Source organism: Nicotiana tabacum, chromosome 16, assembly GCF_000715075.1.
Source record: "Nicotiana tabacum cultivar K326 chromosome 16, ASM71507v2, whole genome shotgun sequence".
Lineage (NCBI taxonomy): Eukaryota > Viridiplantae > Streptophyta > Magnoliopsida > Solanales > Solanaceae > Nicotiana > Nicotiana tabacum.
Genome location: NC_134095.1, coordinates 3,638,365 through 3,658,527, shown reverse-complemented (window position 1 = coordinate 3,658,527; position 20,163 = coordinate 3,638,365). Strand labels below are relative to the sequence as shown.

The following is a 20,163-nucleotide window of genomic DNA, read 5'->3' as shown; positions in this document are numbered from 1 at the left end:
TTATTTATTTTTATTACTCACTGGGTCGGAGTACTCACATTACTCCCTGCACCATGTGTACAGATACAGGCAGCGCTGAGTTCGCTCCTGAGCGCTGATTCTTTCCAGACCAGGCGGTGACTAGGAGTAACAAGGTAGCTGTTGACATCCGCATCCCCGTTTTCTCCCTTATCTTTGTTATTTATGATAATTCCAGACTTTGTAAAATATTAGTAAACTCTGTAGTAGCTCATGACTTGTGACACCCCGATTTCGGGCTGAGTTGGGAGGGTTTTCCTTGTTCTATCACGTTTATTTTGCATTTAAGATTATATTGCCATGACTTAGACTTATTCCTGCTAAGTAATTATAAAGAGATGTACTGTTTTGTTGATTGGTTGGCCTTGTCCTCACGAGAGGTGCCATCACGACCGGGTTGGGATTTTGGGTCGTGACAGAAAGTCATGAACAAGTTATGAAGCTAGAGAATAGAAGTTCTACAACTATTCAAGGAACTAAGCTAAACTCTATTGTTGAAGCAATTAGTAACGTCGTAAAAGAAACGTAGTGTAGGGAGAATCATTAACGTTCCCAAACATATAGAGTTAGTCTCACATACCTTAACTTCCTGCTCTTGAGCGTAATACAACATTCGCCAACCCATTCAACTTTAATCTATATCAATACAAGTCAAAGGGATTCCATATTAGCAATAATTCTCATGTTTTGGTTACTTAGGCATTTTATCAAACACTTGGTGAGAATAAAGCTCCATATTCCTTATTAATGGTGTCTCTATACCCAATAACCCATTCTCTTGCTCCTAGATAAATTCTAAAGTCTCAAATGGTTATAATCAACATTATTCTTTATCACCCATAAGGTAAACAACACCCTTAACCAATAATCAATAATCAACAACCCAAACCTATAACCGTTCATGCTTTTCTATCAAATCCATCAACTCATATCTCATGAACTAGAGTCTATAATCATTAATTCAATGATAAAATCAATTAGAGGGTGAAGATATTACCTTTTTGATGTTCAATCTTCTTGAATTCGAGTTCTAGGGTTTCTTCTCTCAACAATGATGTCCCAACCGAATATCTAATGATATGGAGGGTTTACCCATGTTAATAAGATGTTGGAAAATTGAACTTAACTTAGAATCACCATTAGAACTTATCTTGGATGGTGGAGAGACCTTTAAGGAGTTAGGTTTTTGAGAGCTTCCCTTTCTAGAGCAAGTTTTTATGTTTTGGGGCTGTAGGGGACGAAATAAGGCTAAAAAATGACTTCCTAAGTTCGCCACCGCGCCCCTGTAGGCCCGAACGCGACCTGACCGCGGTAAATAGCAGGAACACTGCCTCACAATCGCGGCCGCGGTCCGGGCGTGGTGGTTGCCCACTGTTCTGTAAAACGGGCATAACTTTTTGCATAAAGCTCCGTTTGGGCTCCATAATATATCGTTGGAAAGTTATTTCAAAGGCCTACAACTTTCGTGTTTTCCCAAATACCTTACACCTTTTTCACTAAACCTTCTGCAAAACTGACCTTTTGTAAACTTCGTAGATTTTATCGAATCTTATGCACCTCATTTTCCATCTTGATTCTAAAACAACTATTTTCACCCATACTCATCCCGCTAGGACTTTATATGTCTAAAATATCAGATTAATACCCATTTAACATATCCACACCTAGTCCGAATGTACGGGGTGTTACATTATGGTACATGTTAATCATTTACACTTTTAGTCTAGTTTTTTGCCTTCACGTTGTAGTTGTAGTTTTCTTTTGCTAAGTACGAGAATCTATTTTTAGTTGAGTCCTTAATTATTCATCACTATTTAATTCAATTACCATCAATATATCTTGATAATGATAGATTTCTCAAAGAGCAATTGGTTTGATAGTGTTACGGTGAAAATGTAGTTGTCGGAATATGTGTTTGGTAGTGTATATTTCATCTCTAAGAAAAAAAAGATAAAAATCCAAAAAAATTGAAAAACTGACAAAACCGACATAAACCGAATCGCTAAAAAAACGACTTACTTAATTTAATTTGGTTTGGTTTCAATATTTAAAAAATTGACATACTTGATTTGATTTCTTTTTAGGGAAAAACCATCTAAATCGAACAATGAATTCACAGTAAAATGCAAATTTAAATTGTATTAGGATTGCTCTATTTATCTTCAACGTTTAATACGAGCCATTGGTGCTCTTATTCATTAATCAGAGTTAAATTAACATTTCATCAACATCTCTAGCTGTAATATGAAAATTTCTGCAAACCAACTTTAGAATATAAATAAAGAAAAGAGGATAACAAGCTTTTATAAGGATAGAGACACAAGAGGTAGGCATTTACCACTTTCTTCCTTTTCTTCTTTTGGATATATAGATAGGCATTTGTCACTATGTCTAACTAATGTATTTTGGCAAGACTTTCCCTTTATATGAAGTCATTCAAAAAATTTAATCACATTAATGGAAAGACGAGAAGTCATTAATAACTTGATTATTTTAGATATAGTAGATAGAAACAACACAAACCAACTTTCGCACAGGTTCATTCATCTGATTGTAAACTAAGGTTATCTCTAGCAAAAGATAGCATAACTTTCCTATGGAATGAAAGCATCTCTTCTTAATGCAGATTAATTTGTATTCGATCACAAAGTACAATAACAATAAAAAACAAAAGAAGGTAAATAGTGCACTTGGTTGAGTGCCGAGTTATTTACTTGCATTAATAACTTTCTGGAGGGTCTATCGAATATCGCCTTTCTACCTTCCCAAGGTAAAGGTAAGATCTGCATATACACTACCCTCCCTAGATCCCACTTGTGGGACAACATTGGGTTGTTGTAGATCATAAAGTATCACATTATTGTAAACAAGCGCCTAATGATATTGCGAGGTATTCAACTTCTTAAGAGTTCATCAAATGACAAACACATGGAAACTGATTAGGTTCTCAGTAATTGAACTTTGTGTGTCTCAAAACTCTAGCAGTACATTGCATTACAATCCAAACCAAATTTCTTGTTGAATTGGCAGCCTATTCCTCTGTATAGGACTATACTATCTACCTCAGCGTTCGCGCTCTATAGGACCAATCTAATCTAAGTTAAAATAATCATACAAAAATACAGGAACAAGGAACTGCTATAGTAGATTTTTCTTAACAAGTTTACATTGGAAACTATACATGTAACATGTTGCTATACTTGAAGTAGCTATTGAGAGATAGTGATTGAACAATCAGAGGGTCTCTAACAGCTGCGTTGTGGAATTCTGCTCCGAAAAATCTAGTGAAAAATTCATGTTCACCTTTATCCTGCAAAGAGTAAGTTCACAACAAGTGATGTACAAGTGAATGGTGGCTCGAAATAGAATGAAAGAGTATGAAGCTAGTACTGCCAAATCAAACCTGTTGTGAATGTTAACATATTCGTCGGTTTCATCCAATATCTCCTCCTGGCATAAAGAATAAAATTAAGAAATTTGTTAACATGAGAAAGTAATATACACACAGGTAGCATCAAAATCTTTAAAACTTGTGAAAGCGTATAACCATGTGATGTGAAGTGCAATATTTTAGAGAAAACCTTCACAAATTCACGTCTCTGGGGTGAACCGATGAATACAACAGCACGAAAAGGACAAAATTACTAATGAATGTCAGAATCTTGTGCACCTGAAGAAGCTCCTCAATGACATCTTCCATGGTAATAACACCGACCACTTCTTGATTGGGAGGGATCTCGGGTATTGGAGTGTTTTCCAAATCCAAGATACAAAATGAGCAACCTCTGTGTCTCTTCTTGAAAGCAGGAGTAGGGGGAGGAGATTTCTTTGTGACTTGGTCATCGTCAGCCTTATGAAATGCGGCCTTTGTATCATGCAAGTTATATTTTGATGCTGCATTATCAGCATCTGCAATCAGATGCAACATGACAGGTTATCAGTTTATACAACACTTAAAGTGACTGAATCGAATCAACATCAGCATTTTAATGGGATATTTAACAGAAAAACTAGGATAAGCAGCTACAGAGTAGAAAAAAGATTTGTTCAAATACCTTTATCATTCACTGGCGTATCTTTCGTCTCGTTCAGATCTTTATATACAACAGCAATGTGGCTATGGCCCTTCTGAAATTCATTCAGAATGTCATAAAGAGGCATGTTTTCAGAAACCCTGAAAATATCAACGCTGCACAATTAGCTTAAGAAAAAACATTGCGTGTTAAATATTATTTGCTTGAGCTGTAACCTTTTCCCTCCTCAAATATGAACTCATATTACACTTTGCAGAATCCAAACTGCAGATCTATGAAAAGGTTGTGGATTAATCTAGGAAACACTTTACAATAAGTAAATCCTTAGAAATTCACTAGAGGATAGCTATGCAAAGTTTTCTTGTGTAGAGAAAACACAGTAGGATATCAGATCAGTCAGAAGGGTATAATTAAGTCCAATAGAATTTAACAAGGTATTGGACATAAGAAATAAATTGTAAAAGAGGGTTGAACATAAGAAATAAATTGTAAAAGAGGGTTGAACATTTTTAAATATAAAACCACGATGCATGAACTATATAAGTCGAACGTCAACTGCTTCCCTTACTCTGGCTATCTGTAGGTGAATTCTACAAGTGCAAGGGCCATCATGGAATTCTGCTAAACAAATTGCTAACCCATGGCACCCTCAGTAAGTTTATTTCAGTAAACTTCAAATTACTGTATTTGGACGAACGAATTCCATGATTATATCAGACGACTAGAGCTGGATGACTTAAAGAATACAAGAAGCATAATCATTGCAACTGAAGAACAAGGATGTCAACCATCAAAAGTATAAGCTTATATAAGGAAGAAACCAAGGGACATTACAATGGAATTCGGATAACATAGATGCAATTATATTTCAGAAAGCATTGTTTTATTTGGCTTTACTTTTTTCTGAGTGTCTCCCATTTCCTTTGAAACGGATAAATATTGTTTTGATAAATAGCTGGAGGCATAGTTGATTGATTGATTACAAACATATACATTGAGGAAACTCTAGAATTGCTGCACTTATCCTTGCCTTGGGATTTTTCTTATCATCATTTTCCTCAGAGGAACTGATTCTCCTGGGTGAACTGCCAAAAGATTTTTAACCTGCCCATGAAATATTTGAAGACGTACAAAGAGCAAGCACAATATCAGTTAGTTAAAAACGACACACTTGTGCAAAAGTAACACAGAAAAGAAATGAGAACTCTTGATAAATGATCTTGAGAATTAAACCTCAACTAATAAGTGAAATCCACAAGGTAAAGTTTGCATGCAAGAGACATAATTACCAAAATTAGTCCAATAATATTTGTTGGTTTTCTGTAGTAAACAGGAACTCTACTATGCCCCATTGTCATTATAGCATTTAGTGTTTCCCTGCATGAGATCATAGGAGAGAGAGCGGGGGGTATTAGAACATAACAAGTTTGTGAAAGCTTGAAATCAGATCAAACAGCAAGTTATAAACCCACAAGTTAAGTGTTCCATCCAGATCAAGAGAAAAAGCCTTTGATATTGGAGTCATAGCATCGTTTGCAGTTTTTTCGGTCAACTCAAGTGCTCCAGCAATTATTGTTGTTTCATCATGTGTCAAATCCCCTCCTTTTCCGGCCTGTCATAGCAATAGGAAGCAAACAAGCTGAGGCATACAATAACAAAAGGAACAAAGAGAATTTGAAAAACAGGTTCAGCTCTAGCACCTAATCTTGGTGAGCTGAACTTGTTCATTTAAGCAGCGACAGTATTCATGCATATATATGAATATTGCATATATATCCAAAAATTGAGAAGTAGAGACTACTAATTACCTCATTGCCATGGAAATCCATAAATGTTTTTAGCTCAGCTCTTCGCAGAAGGGCAGCGTGACCCTTACCTAACATCCAATCCAAGACCTAGAAACAAAACCAAGGATGTATCTATAAGATCCTTAACTAGAGAAAGCAGCATGAAGAAATTTTGTCAATTTTATGCATTGATGTCTTGGCGTTGGTTTCGTTTATATTAACAAATAAAGCAATAGATATTCTATATATCCAATTATTAGCATGAGAAGTTTCTCTTTTATGGTAAAGATTAAAAAGAGATAGACAGAGAGGGGATGCAGTTAACTCTGATATTATTACTATAACCAAGTAGAGCAGAATAGCAAATATATTAAACTCCTCTCTTTAAATTTATGTTGCATTCTTTCCATTTTACTGCAAAAGCTACAGAAAAGGAACAGCTCATACACTTAATTTGAGTCCAGAACTATCTGATGGCTGGAGAAAACTTTACTATATTAGTGGATTCAAGAAGTTTTATTTCTTAACCCTGTTATTTAATCTGTATTATGAGTACACATCGGCAACCAAAACATACGACTGGTGAAGCATTTCTTGCAGCAAATAATACCACATTAAAAGTGACATGGAAACTTAACAACTCTACATGAGTCGATTATGGAATGTGATTGCGCTTTATACCTTACTAATTGGATAAGCAATGGGAAAGAATAACCAGAGAAGAAGTTGAACAAAGGGTGCTACTGTGGCTCCAACTGTCAATCCGTAGCGAGTACAGATTGCTTGAGGAATTATCTGCAATCATAAAAAAGCAACGACGGCTAGTTACAGAACAAGAGACGAGCATAGGCCATAGCTAACAAGCTGAAAGATTAAGTTGATGAATAGAATCGAGCACCTCTCCAAACATGAGAATTAGCGTCACAGACACCAGTATTGCTGCCCATGAAGGTACAAGCTTGTCCAAGAATATAGGAAGAGACTATAAAGAGAAAGGAGAAAAGTAATCAAATAAGTCAGGACGCGCAATAAAAGGAGAACTACAACCAAATAAGTAAATGTTACACAAACCTCCATTGCTAAAGAATTGCCGATCAAGAGTGTGCAAAGCAAAAGGTGTTGATTTTTTACCACTGGAAGTATTTTAGCTGTCAAAGAAAGGATGAAATCTTAAAAAAAGAACTGATCAAAGCAGACATACATACAACTCATATATTGGTTCAATTACAGAATCATGATACAACAAGTGGCTTGACTTTCTTATTTGTCCATTTAGTAAAAGTAGCATATACCTTTTCTCCTACTCTTTTAAGTATTCAGTTACCTTTGTTCAAGTACATAGTCGATACTGGATTTCCTTACTGGTTGCCTTACGGACACAGGCTACCAAATTAAAGGTTACTGCTAGACAATTTATTCAGTTTCTTAGGCCAAATTCACTCTCTTTTGCTTAATTGTGAATTTGTGATATATAGATGCTTTGCATAAGTCAAGATTCAAACTTTTTCACAGTTTGTTTAGAAAATTTAGTTCTGGGATAGCCAATTCTATACCTTTACTAACCCAGCTGAACAATTGAAACAAGAAGAAAAAAAAGAAGCTTGAATACAGCATAAAATTAGTAAGAGAAAAGAGAACTCTAAGAAATGATCATATATACTAGTAAAAGATTACAACTTTATACTACAGCGACAAAGATAGCAGGTAAAGATTTGCCAATCAAAACTACTGACCATCAATATAGCTGACAAATAGATAAATAAAAACCCAAATCAGCAAACTTTAGCACTTTCTAATAAAAACCCAAATCAGCAAACTTAAACATATTCTTCATAATAATATATAGAGAGAGCAAAGAGAGTAAATTTACAAGCATGAAGACGATCTTGGGGACGGCCAGATTTGCTAAGAACTTCAAGGTCGACAAGTCCAAGAGACATAAGACCAAGTGTAAGACCTGCCATTAAACCAGCAAACAACACCAATCCTATCACTGCTAAAATATACAGAGAAAATTTTGTTCCACAACACGCCACATCAGCTGCCATATTTTACAGATACTCTTTCCCAAGTTCGAAGAAAGTCTTGAAATTTGCTAAGGTTTTGATTTTGTCTGCTTTTTTGTAATTAAACCTCGATTTTATCAGACCCCAAATCGTCTGTTACCTAACTTAGAAAGTATTTATACTGATTTTTCTTTCTGTGTATCTTTGTTGTGTGAGCTGTTTTTTCCCATTCAAGAACTTTGTCTTTTTCCTTCCCCCCCCCCCCCTCCCCCCCCAAAAAAAAACCGTCCCCTTTAAATAACTTATCAAATCAAGCTGTTGTGTTTGATAATGAAAAAGGTCATAAGGAAGAGGAATGGTCAAAAAAAATAATTTGGCATAGGTGTATGTCCAATGTGATGGAAGGCACTTATTCCCAGAATATTACTTTGCTAATGAGTGTCACATTGTTTCTTCCGATGCCAAAAAGTTTTTGTATGTGTTATTTTTGTAACGGCAGAATTACGGGTATAACTGTATTTTTTTAGTTTACTAGGTATAGATTCTTGAGGCACATGTTCTTTGCGAAGATGAGTGTGACCTGAGCATAAGTATATACTTCACACATTCTCACGCTAATTTATCAGTTAATCATAAATTTAAAAAGGTCAAGATGTGTCAATATATATATATATATATTAAAAAAATTGTATCTAATTACACTGTGTAATTTTTATATTTGAATATAATGTCACATCTTATATACATGTGACTCTACCACCGCCATCAACTCAAACTTTCGTCCATTCTGAGAGAAAATTACCTACTCCCATATTTTGATTTATTCAATATTTAACTATACGGTACTATTTCTTAAAATCTATGAGAAAACTTAATCACTTTACACAATTTAGCCAAAATAAGAAATAAAAAGTTGTTCTTGTTTATTACATGTAATTCTATATGTAATTGAAGCACATTCCTTCTCAACATTTGGGCCTAAATAAATATAAAATTATTTTCGTTAGTTAATCCACGAAAAACCCGCTAATAAATCCGCCCACCTACAATTATTCCAGAAGCAATTCTTGTAAATATAAACGTGCAAGAGAAAAGAATCTTTTCGTTCAAGTATGATTCGATATTACTGGAAGTCATTTTGAAAGTAAAAATTTATTACATAATTAATAAACTTGATTAAGTAAAATTGATTTCTTCCCCCACCCCCCTCCTTCTTTCCCATTATATGTATGAAATCTTATAATATAAGCTTATAACATAGAAGTTTCTAGAACAACAGTAAGACCAACAAGGTTACACAGAAGTGGATGTTGGACTGCTGGAGTACAACATATTCACAAAATGAGTGTCACTAAGTCGCAAAAATAGACGTCTAGAGAGAACTCTAGTACCTTTCTATCTATATTTTCTATAATGTGGCTTGAGATGAATTTACAAGGGGAAATGCTCAGTGAAGATTCATATGTAGTCATCCCAACTAGTTTGGAACTGAGTCATTAATGTTTTTGTAATATTTATTTACTTATTTCTGATTGTCTATCATGTGCAGTGCAAAATTCAAGAAAAAGAAAATCAGCAGATAAGTGTTGTAGTTTCGAGTTTCTTCATCCTTTCTTCTTAATGAAGTTTGTTTATTCATTTTGATTTAGTTTCTAGTGTGTTTAATCTGCTGATATTTGCAACAGTAAACTCCTACTACCGCTAAGTAGCTTCAGTTTCGTTGATTTGTCACGTTTTAGATCACAAATTAAAGACAAATTCAGGAAGCTGCTTTTGTTCGTTTAATTTTTTTCCCCAGAAAAATGCAGGCAGCTGTTGCCTGTTGGTTCTTTCAAATTTTACATTACCAACTAATTCTTTTTTTTTTTTGGTTTGAAAAGTAACTTTGAATTAATTAAAGCGTGTGGGTACAAAGATGGTGGTGCTCAGGTTGCACCATACTACAAACTAAACTATTACTAATAGTAGCTGCATTGTTTGTGGTGTCCCTAGTGAGATTATCACCACAACACCAAAAGTTTTGACTATGTGACTTTGGGACGCCACTGTTTCCAGAGGTCGATTCCACAGGAGTGTCATGATCTGCCAAGTTACTTCCCAAGACTGGTACTGCAGCATGGCCTTCTGCTGCCTGTCTTGTTGTGGATGTGATTGATCGTGTTATAGTTATCCCTTGTTTGTCTCCTTCAAGTTGTTAGATCACAAAAAGTGGTGGTAATTCAAAAAGTTGTAGAGTAATAATGTTACTTTCCAAACTGCTGCCTTCTTTGGCTAGTTGATCCGTTACCCTATTTTGTTCTCCGTATGCATGGTGGACTATTGAATTATGTAGCAGCTGTAGAAGGTGCCTGCAATCAAGAAGCATGTTAGTGTATATAATATTGTCACTATCTAGTAGGGTGATTACTTCCTTGGCATCTATTTCCACTTGAAGTGGTTTTAGACTTAGTTGAGTAGCTATTTTAAGGCCTTGGATCAAGGCCTTGTTGAAGAACAGAAGAAGCAGAATGAAGAACAGAAGAAGCAGAAACATCAAAGAGATAGAGAGACAAAAGAACAGACGAAGCATCAAAGCAAAGAAGAAGAAGACAAAGTGAAAACAAATTGATGCTGATAAGTGAAGTGTGACGTGGCAACATTATAGCTGTTGATGTTCAGATCAGAAGATCTAATCCTGACTGTTGGATTAGAATACATAAAACATATCTGGGCCATTCATTTATTAGTGCCATACACATGAGTGAGCACATGCTCACATTTGTATTAGTGTTGATGCACTAAAGTGAATATGGACTCACATAGTAAACAATACTTTTGTCTAGGAATATTATATGTACATTTGTTGTATCTATAGGATGTAATGTATATAGAAGCTACAGTGTGTGAATATACAATACACAGAGATTTTCTGCATCATCAGCCCTCTCAATCTTTCATGGTATCAGAGCAGAAATCTGCTTGAACTTCATCTTCTAATCTTCTTCCTTGAACTTAACTTGTTCTATCACCATGACTGGAACAGATTCTTCAGTAACTCCTCTTTCTGGATCAACAAGTCAAGCAGTCAATCATGATGTCAACCATCCCTATTTTCTTCACTCTTCAGATGCCCTTGGGATGACTCTTGTGACCTCACCTTTTGATGGAAGAGGATTCCCAGGATGGAGAAGGTCAATGCTGATTGCATTGTCAGCCAAGAACAAGCTGGGGTTCATCAATGGGATTTGTGATGAACCTGCCTTGGATTCAAAGGATCATGCACAATGGAGTAGGTGCAATGACATGGTAACCTCATGGTTCTTAAATTCTCTAACTAAAGAGATAAGAGATAGTGTAATCTATTCCAAATCTGCAAAAGAGCTTTGGAATAGTCTTGAACATAGATTTGGACAATCCAATGGAGCCAAACTCTACCACCTACAAAAGGAAGTTGCTAAGACAGTTCAGGGAAACAGCAGTATTGCAGGATATTTCACAACTCTGAAAAAGTAATGGGATGAGTTAGATTCCCTGAACTCACATCTAGGGTGCACTTGTACCTATGTGTGTGAAGGGAAGAAGAAGGTAGCCAAGTTCCTAGAGGATCAGAGAGATTCAATTCCTAATGGGACTGAATGATGTGTATACACATGCAAGAGGCAACATCCTCATGATGAGCCCACTTCCAAATATGGATCATGCCTATTCCATCCTCCTGCAAGATGAAAGTCAGAGGGAAATATTTGTTAGCCCACAATATCCAACAGATGCTGCATCTTTTATGGTAGGACCTCAAGGGAAGTTTAATCAAAGGAACAATATTCAGAAATCATGGGGAACTCCTTAGAAACAGGGGAACTTTCAGAACATGCAACAAAAGTTCAAAAAGAAGGCAAAGTACAATCCTAATGTGAGTTGTAGTCATTGTATGAGAACAGGACGTGTAAGGGAAGAATGCTACAGACTAATAGGATTCCCAGATGATTTTCAATTCACAAAATCAACAAGTTATCAGCCTGCCATAAAGGGAAATGCAGTGGTGACAGGACAAGAAGTTCAAGAGAAGAACAACACATCTAGTAAAGGAAATATCAGCAGTCAGAACCAGGTTTTCAGTAAGGAGCAAGTATCAGAATTGGTGAACATAATCAGGCAAGTGCAAATTGGAAGTGCAGCAGCCACAACATCAGAAATCAATGCTAATGCTGTAGCTGGTACCATACTCCAATACACAGGAACTTGTCTTGCTGTTTTCAACACTAAAACATGGATAATTGACTCAGGGGCCTCTGAACATATGTGTTTTGATGCTAATTCTTTCCTATCTCTTACTCCTCTTCCTGCACCTTTGCACATTAGCTTACCTAATTCATTCCAGTTGTGTGTTACACATATAGGAAGTGTGTCTATTCAGCCTGATATGGTTCTTCATAGGGTGCTTCATGTACCTTCTTTCAAATATAACTTATTATCTGTTCATACGTTATGTCTTCAATTCAGTTGTTCTTTGAATCTAACTTCTAATGGATGTCTATTGCAGGTCCCTTTAGTGGGGAAGGGACAAGTTTTTGGTGAAGTTAGAGATGGATTGTACCTGTTTCAGCCAACTAGAATAGAGTCTATCTCTCCCAGAAGAAAGAAAAAATATGTAGTTTCCATTCCAAAAGGAAGAAATTCCAGTGTTATTTCTACTTCTGTTTCCTTTTCAGTACCTTTAGCTGCTGCTGCTACACCTACTGTAAAGCAATGGCATGTTAGGCTAGGGCATTTGCCCTTTTCAGTAATGAGAAAACTACATTTCATTAAGTTTCCCTCTAAGTTTGATTGTGTGTGCCACATCTGTCCTCAAGCTAGGCAAACCAGACTGCCTTTCCCTTTGAGTCATATTAAAAGTTCTGCTATCTTTGATTTGATTCATATTGACACATGGGGGCCATTCAAGACTGTGACTTACAATGGTTATAAGTATTTCTTGACTATTGTGGATGACTATAGTAGGGCCACTTGGACTTTTCTCTTAAGTTCCAAAGGGAATGCTTTCTCAGTTTTGAAATCATTTCTGTGCATGACAGAGAGACAGTTTAACTTGAAAGTTAAGAAGATCAGATCTGATAATGCCATGGAACTAGGAAAAGGTTCACTAGAGGCAAGTTTTCTTGAATCAGAAGGGATTATACATGAAACCTCTTGTGTTTCTACCCCTCAACAGAATGGAGTAGTTGAGAGGAAGCATAGGCATCTTTTGGAAGTAGCAAGGGCACTTTTATTTCACTCTAAGGTGCCTCTCCAATACTGGGGAGAATGTGTACTGACAGCTACATATCTGATCAATAGAATCCCTTCTAAGGTTCTGAATGGATCAACACCCTATGAGGTATTGCTTGGTAAACAGCCTAGCTATGAATCCCTCAAAAGTTTTGGTTGTTTGTGCTATGTCTCAACTTTGTCTCACAACAGAGGGAAGTTTGAACCAAGGGCAAAAGGTTAGAAAGGTTACAAGGTTCTGGATCTTGACACTAAAAGGGTGTTTGTATCTAGAGATGTTAGGTTTCATGAAGATCAATTCCCTTTTTTCCACTCACCTCTCACATCTGATTTTCCTTTTTTTCCCCAGGATACAATTCCACCAGATACCTTAACCCATAACTCAACAGAACACTCTTCTAGGACATCTCTACCACCCTTTTCACCTGCATCTACCCACTCCCCTCCTAGCAGTTCCTCTACATGTCCTGGTCCCTCTACTTCAACCAACATCAACCTAACACCTTCAGACTCTACTTCAGACTCTGCTTCTACTCCATGTCCTTCTCACTCACCCATCCTTTCCAGATCATTTTCTCCTTCATCAATCAGCACACCTATTCCAATTCCACCTCCACTAGTCAGAAAATCTGACAGGGTAACTCAGAGGCCAGCCTACTTAAAGGATTACATTTGCAATAGCATCTACCTATCCGACCTCAGTTCCTATCTATCTAAACCTCTCCAGCCAAATGTCTTTTCCTTCCATGCTCTTTCTATAGACAACCAACATCTCCTTCAATCTATTTCTACCACATCAGAACCTAGCAGTTATCTACAAGCTTCTATGCATCCTGGTTGGCAAAAGGCTATGGATGCTGAAATTTCAGCACTTGAGCTAAATAACACCTGGGATGTTGTATCCTTACCACCAGGGAAGAAAGCTTTACCCTGTAAATGGGTGTACAAGGTGAAGCATAACTCAGATGGTACAATTGAAAGGCTAAAGGCTAGGTTGGTGGTGAGGGGGGACATTCAGAGAGCAGGGATAGATTATTCAGAAACTTTTTCACCTGTGGTAAAAATGACTACTATTAGGTGTCTTTTGGCTGTAGATGTTAAGAAGGGGTGGAATGTGTCACAACTCGATGTTAATAATGCCTTCTTGCATGGGGATTTGCAAGAAGAGGTCTATATGAAATTCCCAGCAGGTTTGACTCCTTCTCAACCTAATCTTGTCTGTCGACTAAGGAAGTCACTCTATGGTTTGAAGCAAGCGTCGAGGCAATGGTATGCTAGGTTAGCTGGGGCTCTGAACTACAAAGGTTACTCCAGCTCTCTAAATGACTATTCATTATTTTTCAAGCAATCAGGTGATTTAATCTCCATATTAGTTGTATATGTGGACGATATACTACTCACAGGTAATGATGCCACAGAAATTGCACAACTTACAGCTTTTCTACACTCAGAATTCAAAGTAAAACATCTTGGTCCCATTCATCATTTTTTGGGTATGGAAATTCTCAGAGAAAAGCATGGCTTTATAATAGGGCAAAGGCAATTTACCTTGGAACTTTTGGCTGAATTTGACTGCACAGGTCCTGCTGTGTCTTCACCTCTCGACCCTTACTCTAAATTGCAAGCTGATATGGGAGAGCCTATGCCTGATCCTACCATTTATCGCCATCTTGTTGGAAAGCTCAACTACTTAACAAATACTAGGTCGGACCTCTGTTTTGCTGTCCTTTGTTTGAGCCAGTATATGCAATGCCCTTGCATGTCTCACTATTCTGCAGCTTTGCGTGTTCTCCGCTACTTGCGCACTGACCCTTCTCAAGGGATCTTTCTTACTACACATCCCTCCTTTGATCTTCTCGCTTTTTGTGATGCAGACTGGGCGGCTTGTAAAGATTCTCGCCGGTTTGTTAGTGGTTTCTTCATCACCCTTGGTGGAGCCCCAATCTCTTGGAAATCGAAGAAACAAATCTCCGTCTCTATGTCCTCCGCAGAAGCGGAATATAGATCTATGCGAAGGGTGACCGCAGAAATCACCTGGTTAGTCCGATTGCTTGCAGATCTATCAGCACCACCCACTTTACCAGTGCCTGTTCACTCGGATAGCCAAGCCTCCATTCACATAGCTCGTAACCCAGTTTTTCATGAACGAACCAAACATGTGGAGTTGGATTGTCACTTTGTTCGTCAACAATTTCTGTCCGGATTGATCTCTCTCTCTTTTGTTCTGTCGGAATCTCAACTCGCCGATCTTTTCACCAAACCCTTATCTGGGGGTTCTCATCGGAGCATTTTGTCCAAGATGGGGGTCCATTCTCTCCCCTCCACCTTGAGGGGGGATGTTGAAGAACAGAAGAAGCAGAATGAAGAACAGAAGAAGCAGAAGCATCAAAGAGACAGAGAGACAGAAGAACAGACGAAGCATCAAAGCAAAGAAGAAGAAGACAAAGTGAAAACAAATTGATGCTGATAAGTGAAATGTGACGTGGCAGCATTATAACTGTTGATGTTCAGATCAAAAGATCTAATCCTGACTGTTGGATTAGAATACATAAAACACATCTGGGCCATTCATTTATTAGTGCCATACACATGAGCGAGCACATGCTCACATTTGTATTAGTGCTGATGCACTAAAGTGAGTATGGACTCACATAGTAAACAATACTTTTGTCTAGGAATATTATATGTACATTTGTTGTATCTATAGGATGTAATGTATATAGAAGCTACAGTGTGTGAATATACAATACACAGAGATTTTCTGCATCATCAGCCCTCTCAATCTTTCATGGCTGGAGTTCTGCTGCAATACAAGTTGAATTTGGTGTGTTGCCCGAGAAACCCACGAATCGGTCGCCATGCCATCTGTATTCGATGTAGAAGAATGGGCTCCATCCGTATTTCATTTGTAAATATTTGGTTTAGGAGGTATCCACCTAAGTGCAATCTTAACTCGCGTAAGTTTTTTGTGATGTGAAGCAACCAAGTAAGAAAATTCGATTGCTTGATGTATTGTATAATTTGTGCTAACAGTGGCATATGTTCGTTCGTAAAGATTGCGATTACGAGTTAGCCAAATGTTCCAAAGGCTTAGTGGTAGAAACGTACGAGGATTAATCATATAAGGTAACCGGAAAGATTTTGAATTGATTAGAGAACGCAGCCATTGTTGTGGGCGATCCATATGTGTGAGTGCAGTGGTATTGCCCTGGAGTCCTAGTGAGTCCCAGTATGTTGGGACACTGACACATGTTAAAAAGATATGGGTTAGGATCCCATCTGCTTCTTGATAGTAGTGATATGTTGCATATGGTATAATACCAATAAAGCGGAGAAAGTGACGCGTGGGCAATCTGTTATGGTTAAGGAGTCAAATAAAAGTTCTAACCTTCGTATGGATTGGCAAGGGCCAGATCCATTTAAAATTTTGAGAGGGAAAAAATGTTTGGGTGTTGCTTTTTGCTAATGCATTATACATGGAATGGACAGAAAAATGTCCAGATGGTGTTAGGGCCCAAAATGTGTGGTCTGCTTCTTTCTTGTACTAAGAGATGTAAGGTGTTTGAATGATGTTTTGTATATCTAAGGTAACTCGAGCGGGATATTAGCCCAATCCCACCCCTGTGAAGTTATAAGGGATGATATTTTTCGTTGTTGGTGTTGTTTTGGTAACAACCCTTGAATAAGAGAACGGAGGGGTGTGCCTGCTTTAACCTATGGGTCATACCAGAAACTAATATGTGTGCCCGTCTCTATTTTTCATTGTAGACCGAGCTGACAGTGTTGCTAGTCTTTGATAATATTACGCAAAATTGGAGAGTGATTTACTGTGGAAGACATAGTTAAGTACTTACTAATTAATGTCCCAGCCCAAGAGTATGAGGAGATTGAAAAATTCTTCACGATAGGCTTGTAAGTAATGCATTATTCTTTGGGCAAAGTTGTTGAATACCTAAGCCTCCTATTTCTTTTGGTAATGTAATCTTCCCCATTTGAGGAGATGTAGCTTTTCCTCGTTGCAGTGGTGCCCCAGAGAAAGTTCCGCTGGTATTGTTCTATTTTCTTAATAATGGATTGCGGGATAAGGATATATTGCATGACATGGTTCAGAAGAGCATTAATAGTGAATTTGATGAGAGTAGTGCGTCTTGCCATGGTCATGAAACTAGTTTTCCATCCGGCTAGTCGATGTTTAAAGTTATTGAGAAGGAATTTAAAGTTACTCTTTTTTGGACGGGAAGTGAATATAGAAAATGCGAGGTACTTACCAAAAATAGTTCTTTCTGACATTTGGAAAGTGCTAAGAACAAAATTCTTGTTTGCTTGGGAGCAATTTTTGGAAAAAAAAGATTTTTGATTCCTGGAAGTATATTTTGCCCTGAGTGTTTGATAAAGTGATTTAGAGTATCTATAATGGTATGGCAACTTTTTGTGCTAACTTTGGCTAATAAAATGAGGTCGTCTGCGAATAATAGATGTGATAGAGCCGGTCCTGATTTGGACAGTCTTATTGGTTGCCAATTAAGATAATTCACAAACAGAAATATACTGCGCGAAAGTATTTCCATACACATTATGAATAAATAGGGTAACAAAGAATCCCTTGGCGAATGTCTCTAGATGGGTAGAAATAGGATATGCGGGTACCGTTGATTAAATAGAGGTTGAAGAAGTGGTAATACATGACATAATTAGCTTAATTAAAGGAGTAGGGGAATTAAAAAAAGAGTAAGGTCTTCCTGACAAGGGACCATTCGAGTCGATCAAAAGCCTTTTCAAGGTCCAGTTTTAGAAGCATGTTACTGATTTTACCTTTCTTTTTTTGGAAGTAAGTTGGAGTTTCTTGAATAATGATTGCATTGTCCGAAGCTCGCTTACCTTGTTGGAAACTAGTTTGAGTGCTGGAGATGATGAGCTTAATCCTATTAGCAAAGATCTTTATGATGAGTTTATAAATAGTATTACATAGGCTTATGGGCCTGTATTGATGAAGTGCGTGCGCACTTTTCACCTTGGGAGTTAGGCAAAGATAAGTTGTGTTAATTTCTAGGGTGATGATCATATCCCTAAAAACTTGATGACAAAAGGTTTTAACCTTGGGGCCACCTCCCAATAAGTTTAGTAGAAATAGGGGTGTAGACCATCCGACCCTGATGCTTTAAGCGGTTTAAAAGTATAAAGGGCTTTAAAAATTTCGGAGTCATGTAGGGGCTCCGCTAAGGATTGAAAATCATCATTGCCAAGGATGTGTGTGTTAGAGTCTTGGTGTAGGTACACTGAATGAATGTGTTCTATGGTGAACAAATGCTGATAATAGGCTTGAATAGTATTATGTATGTCAGTAAGGTTAAAACACCAATTACCAACCGTATCTTTCAGGGCAGTTATCCTATTCCTTCGTCTTTGCTGAAGAGTTGACATATGAAAGAATTTGGTGTTAGCATCACTTTCATTAAACCATGTCATATGTGATTTTAGTTTTCAAAAATCTTCTTCAATATGTATGTATAATTTAATGCTCAAACTTTAATTTTTGAAATACTATGTCTATATAGTTATATGAATTTTTGTACAATATGGACACAACTACAATTGTGCATTTGTCTCAATAACTTGAACTGTAGTTTTTTTCTACTTTTTTTGCGTGTGTGTTTATAAGCGAGTACAGTTATAAATTATAATTTATAAATATGAGGTCATGGAAGGAGTGCATATCATGCTAATGCAAAAGTGTTAACTTTTCATAAAAGACACATGATATTGAGAAAAAGACTACTGAATTCATAGGCTAAATATGTATACAACGTTCCAAGAACCTTATCCAAGTCAAACATCTAACACCAAACAATGGAGCTATCTGACCGTGCACAAAAACAGATAACCTATCAAAGACACAAAAAAGGTTTGCATCTAGCAACCAAAGGCAACAAATGAGTACTTGATCATACGCCAGAAAAAGATAGGACCACCCTTCTTTCTTAATAGACCACATGTGGTGGATAACGGCAAGCGGATAATTGCGCCTACTTTTTTTTTTAATAGGTAAATACTTACTCACACCGGGTGTTTACACCAAACTATATTAACTCACTATGGTTAATTAATTTAATTAGATGAGAATGCATGTAATTTACTATGGTTAAATAATTGGAGTTCATATGCAAGACACATATAATATATCTATTGGTTTGGTGTAAACACCCGGTGCGAATAAGTTTTTACCCGTATTATATAGTACCGAAGCTAGAAAGTAGAAATTCTACCAAAGGGTTCGGAAAAAATGCAAAAACTCTATCTAGAAACTTCCCTTATTTAAAGGGAATTCAATACTTTATATATACCAAAAATATATAATGTTACCTTAATAGCACAGAACAATTTTTGGATAAAGAGGATTCAATTGAACTTCCTTACTTTAGCTCCACCACTAGGTGTATGGTTATATACACATAATTCTCTATTCGAAATAAATATATAATTTGGCCCTAAGCTAGTGGATGTGCTTGCTCCTGTTGCTAAAAAGTTACATTCACCCTTGATGACAGATGACAGTTTTGACTTTTGAGTATGCGAAGAAAGTCCCACATTGAAAGTTGATAAGAGAATATGACACTATGTTATGAGACTTTTCGGGGAAACAGTACGAGTTTAGTCCAAAACTGACAATATTATATTATGTCAAGAGTATCTTCGGGTTGTCTTAGCCAACAACTGGTATTAGCTAATGGATTGATGAGACGGGTATAGAGATGGTTGAGTGACGGTGTAAAACAGACCGCTTACTGCCTTGGAAAGATTGTTGGATATGCGACCAAGTTTTACATTATAAGGTGATACTAAAAAGAAATTACATATACTTATTAATGTGAAGCTTTTTGGAGAAAACTATACGAGCTTAGTAACATATTAAAAGTATTCTTGTACTTGTTTAGACCAACATGTTGGATCCATTTTATGCTGCTTTTTGAATTAAAAAAATTGCTAACTCATTAAATATACTGTTAAGAGGGGGAAAGAATCAAAGTAGGCAAAGGGATGAAAAATGATGGTAGTCGTGGCCTGCTTCATTACCTT

At 36.9% G+C, this 20,163-nt stretch overlaps 2 protein-coding genes across 2 annotated transcripts; one reads left to right on the top strand and one right to left on the bottom strand.

The window, feature by feature from the left end:
- Positions 1-2,937: 2,937 nt before the first annotated feature.
- Positions 2,938-8,290, bottom strand: LOC107762233 (DUF21 domain-containing protein At1g47330-like). The gene is made up of 12 exons (XM_016580578.2): positions 7,710-8,290; positions 6,911-6,987; positions 6,738-6,821; positions 6,521-6,634; positions 5,861-5,947; positions 5,525-5,664; positions 5,342-5,429; positions 5,083-5,156; positions 4,074-4,192; positions 3,689-3,927; positions 3,422-3,468; positions 2,938-3,328 (listed from the first exon to the last, which is right to left on the bottom strand). The coding sequence occupies exons 1-12, from the start codon at positions 7,885-7,887 to the stop codon at positions 3,253-3,255; spliced, it is 1,323 nt and encodes a 440-aa protein (XP_016436064.1). The 5' UTR covers positions 7,888-8,290; the 3' UTR covers positions 2,938-3,252.
- Positions 8,291-10,854: 2,564 nt separating this feature from the next.
- LOC142170625 (uncharacterized) lies at positions 10,855-11,337 on the top strand. Its single transcript, XM_075232515.1, has one exon. It carries the CDS (start codon positions 10,855-10,857, stop codon positions 11,335-11,337), a length of 483 nt encoding a protein of 160 aa, XP_075088616.1.
- The last annotated feature ends 8,826 nt before the right edge of the window (positions 11,338-20,163 follow it).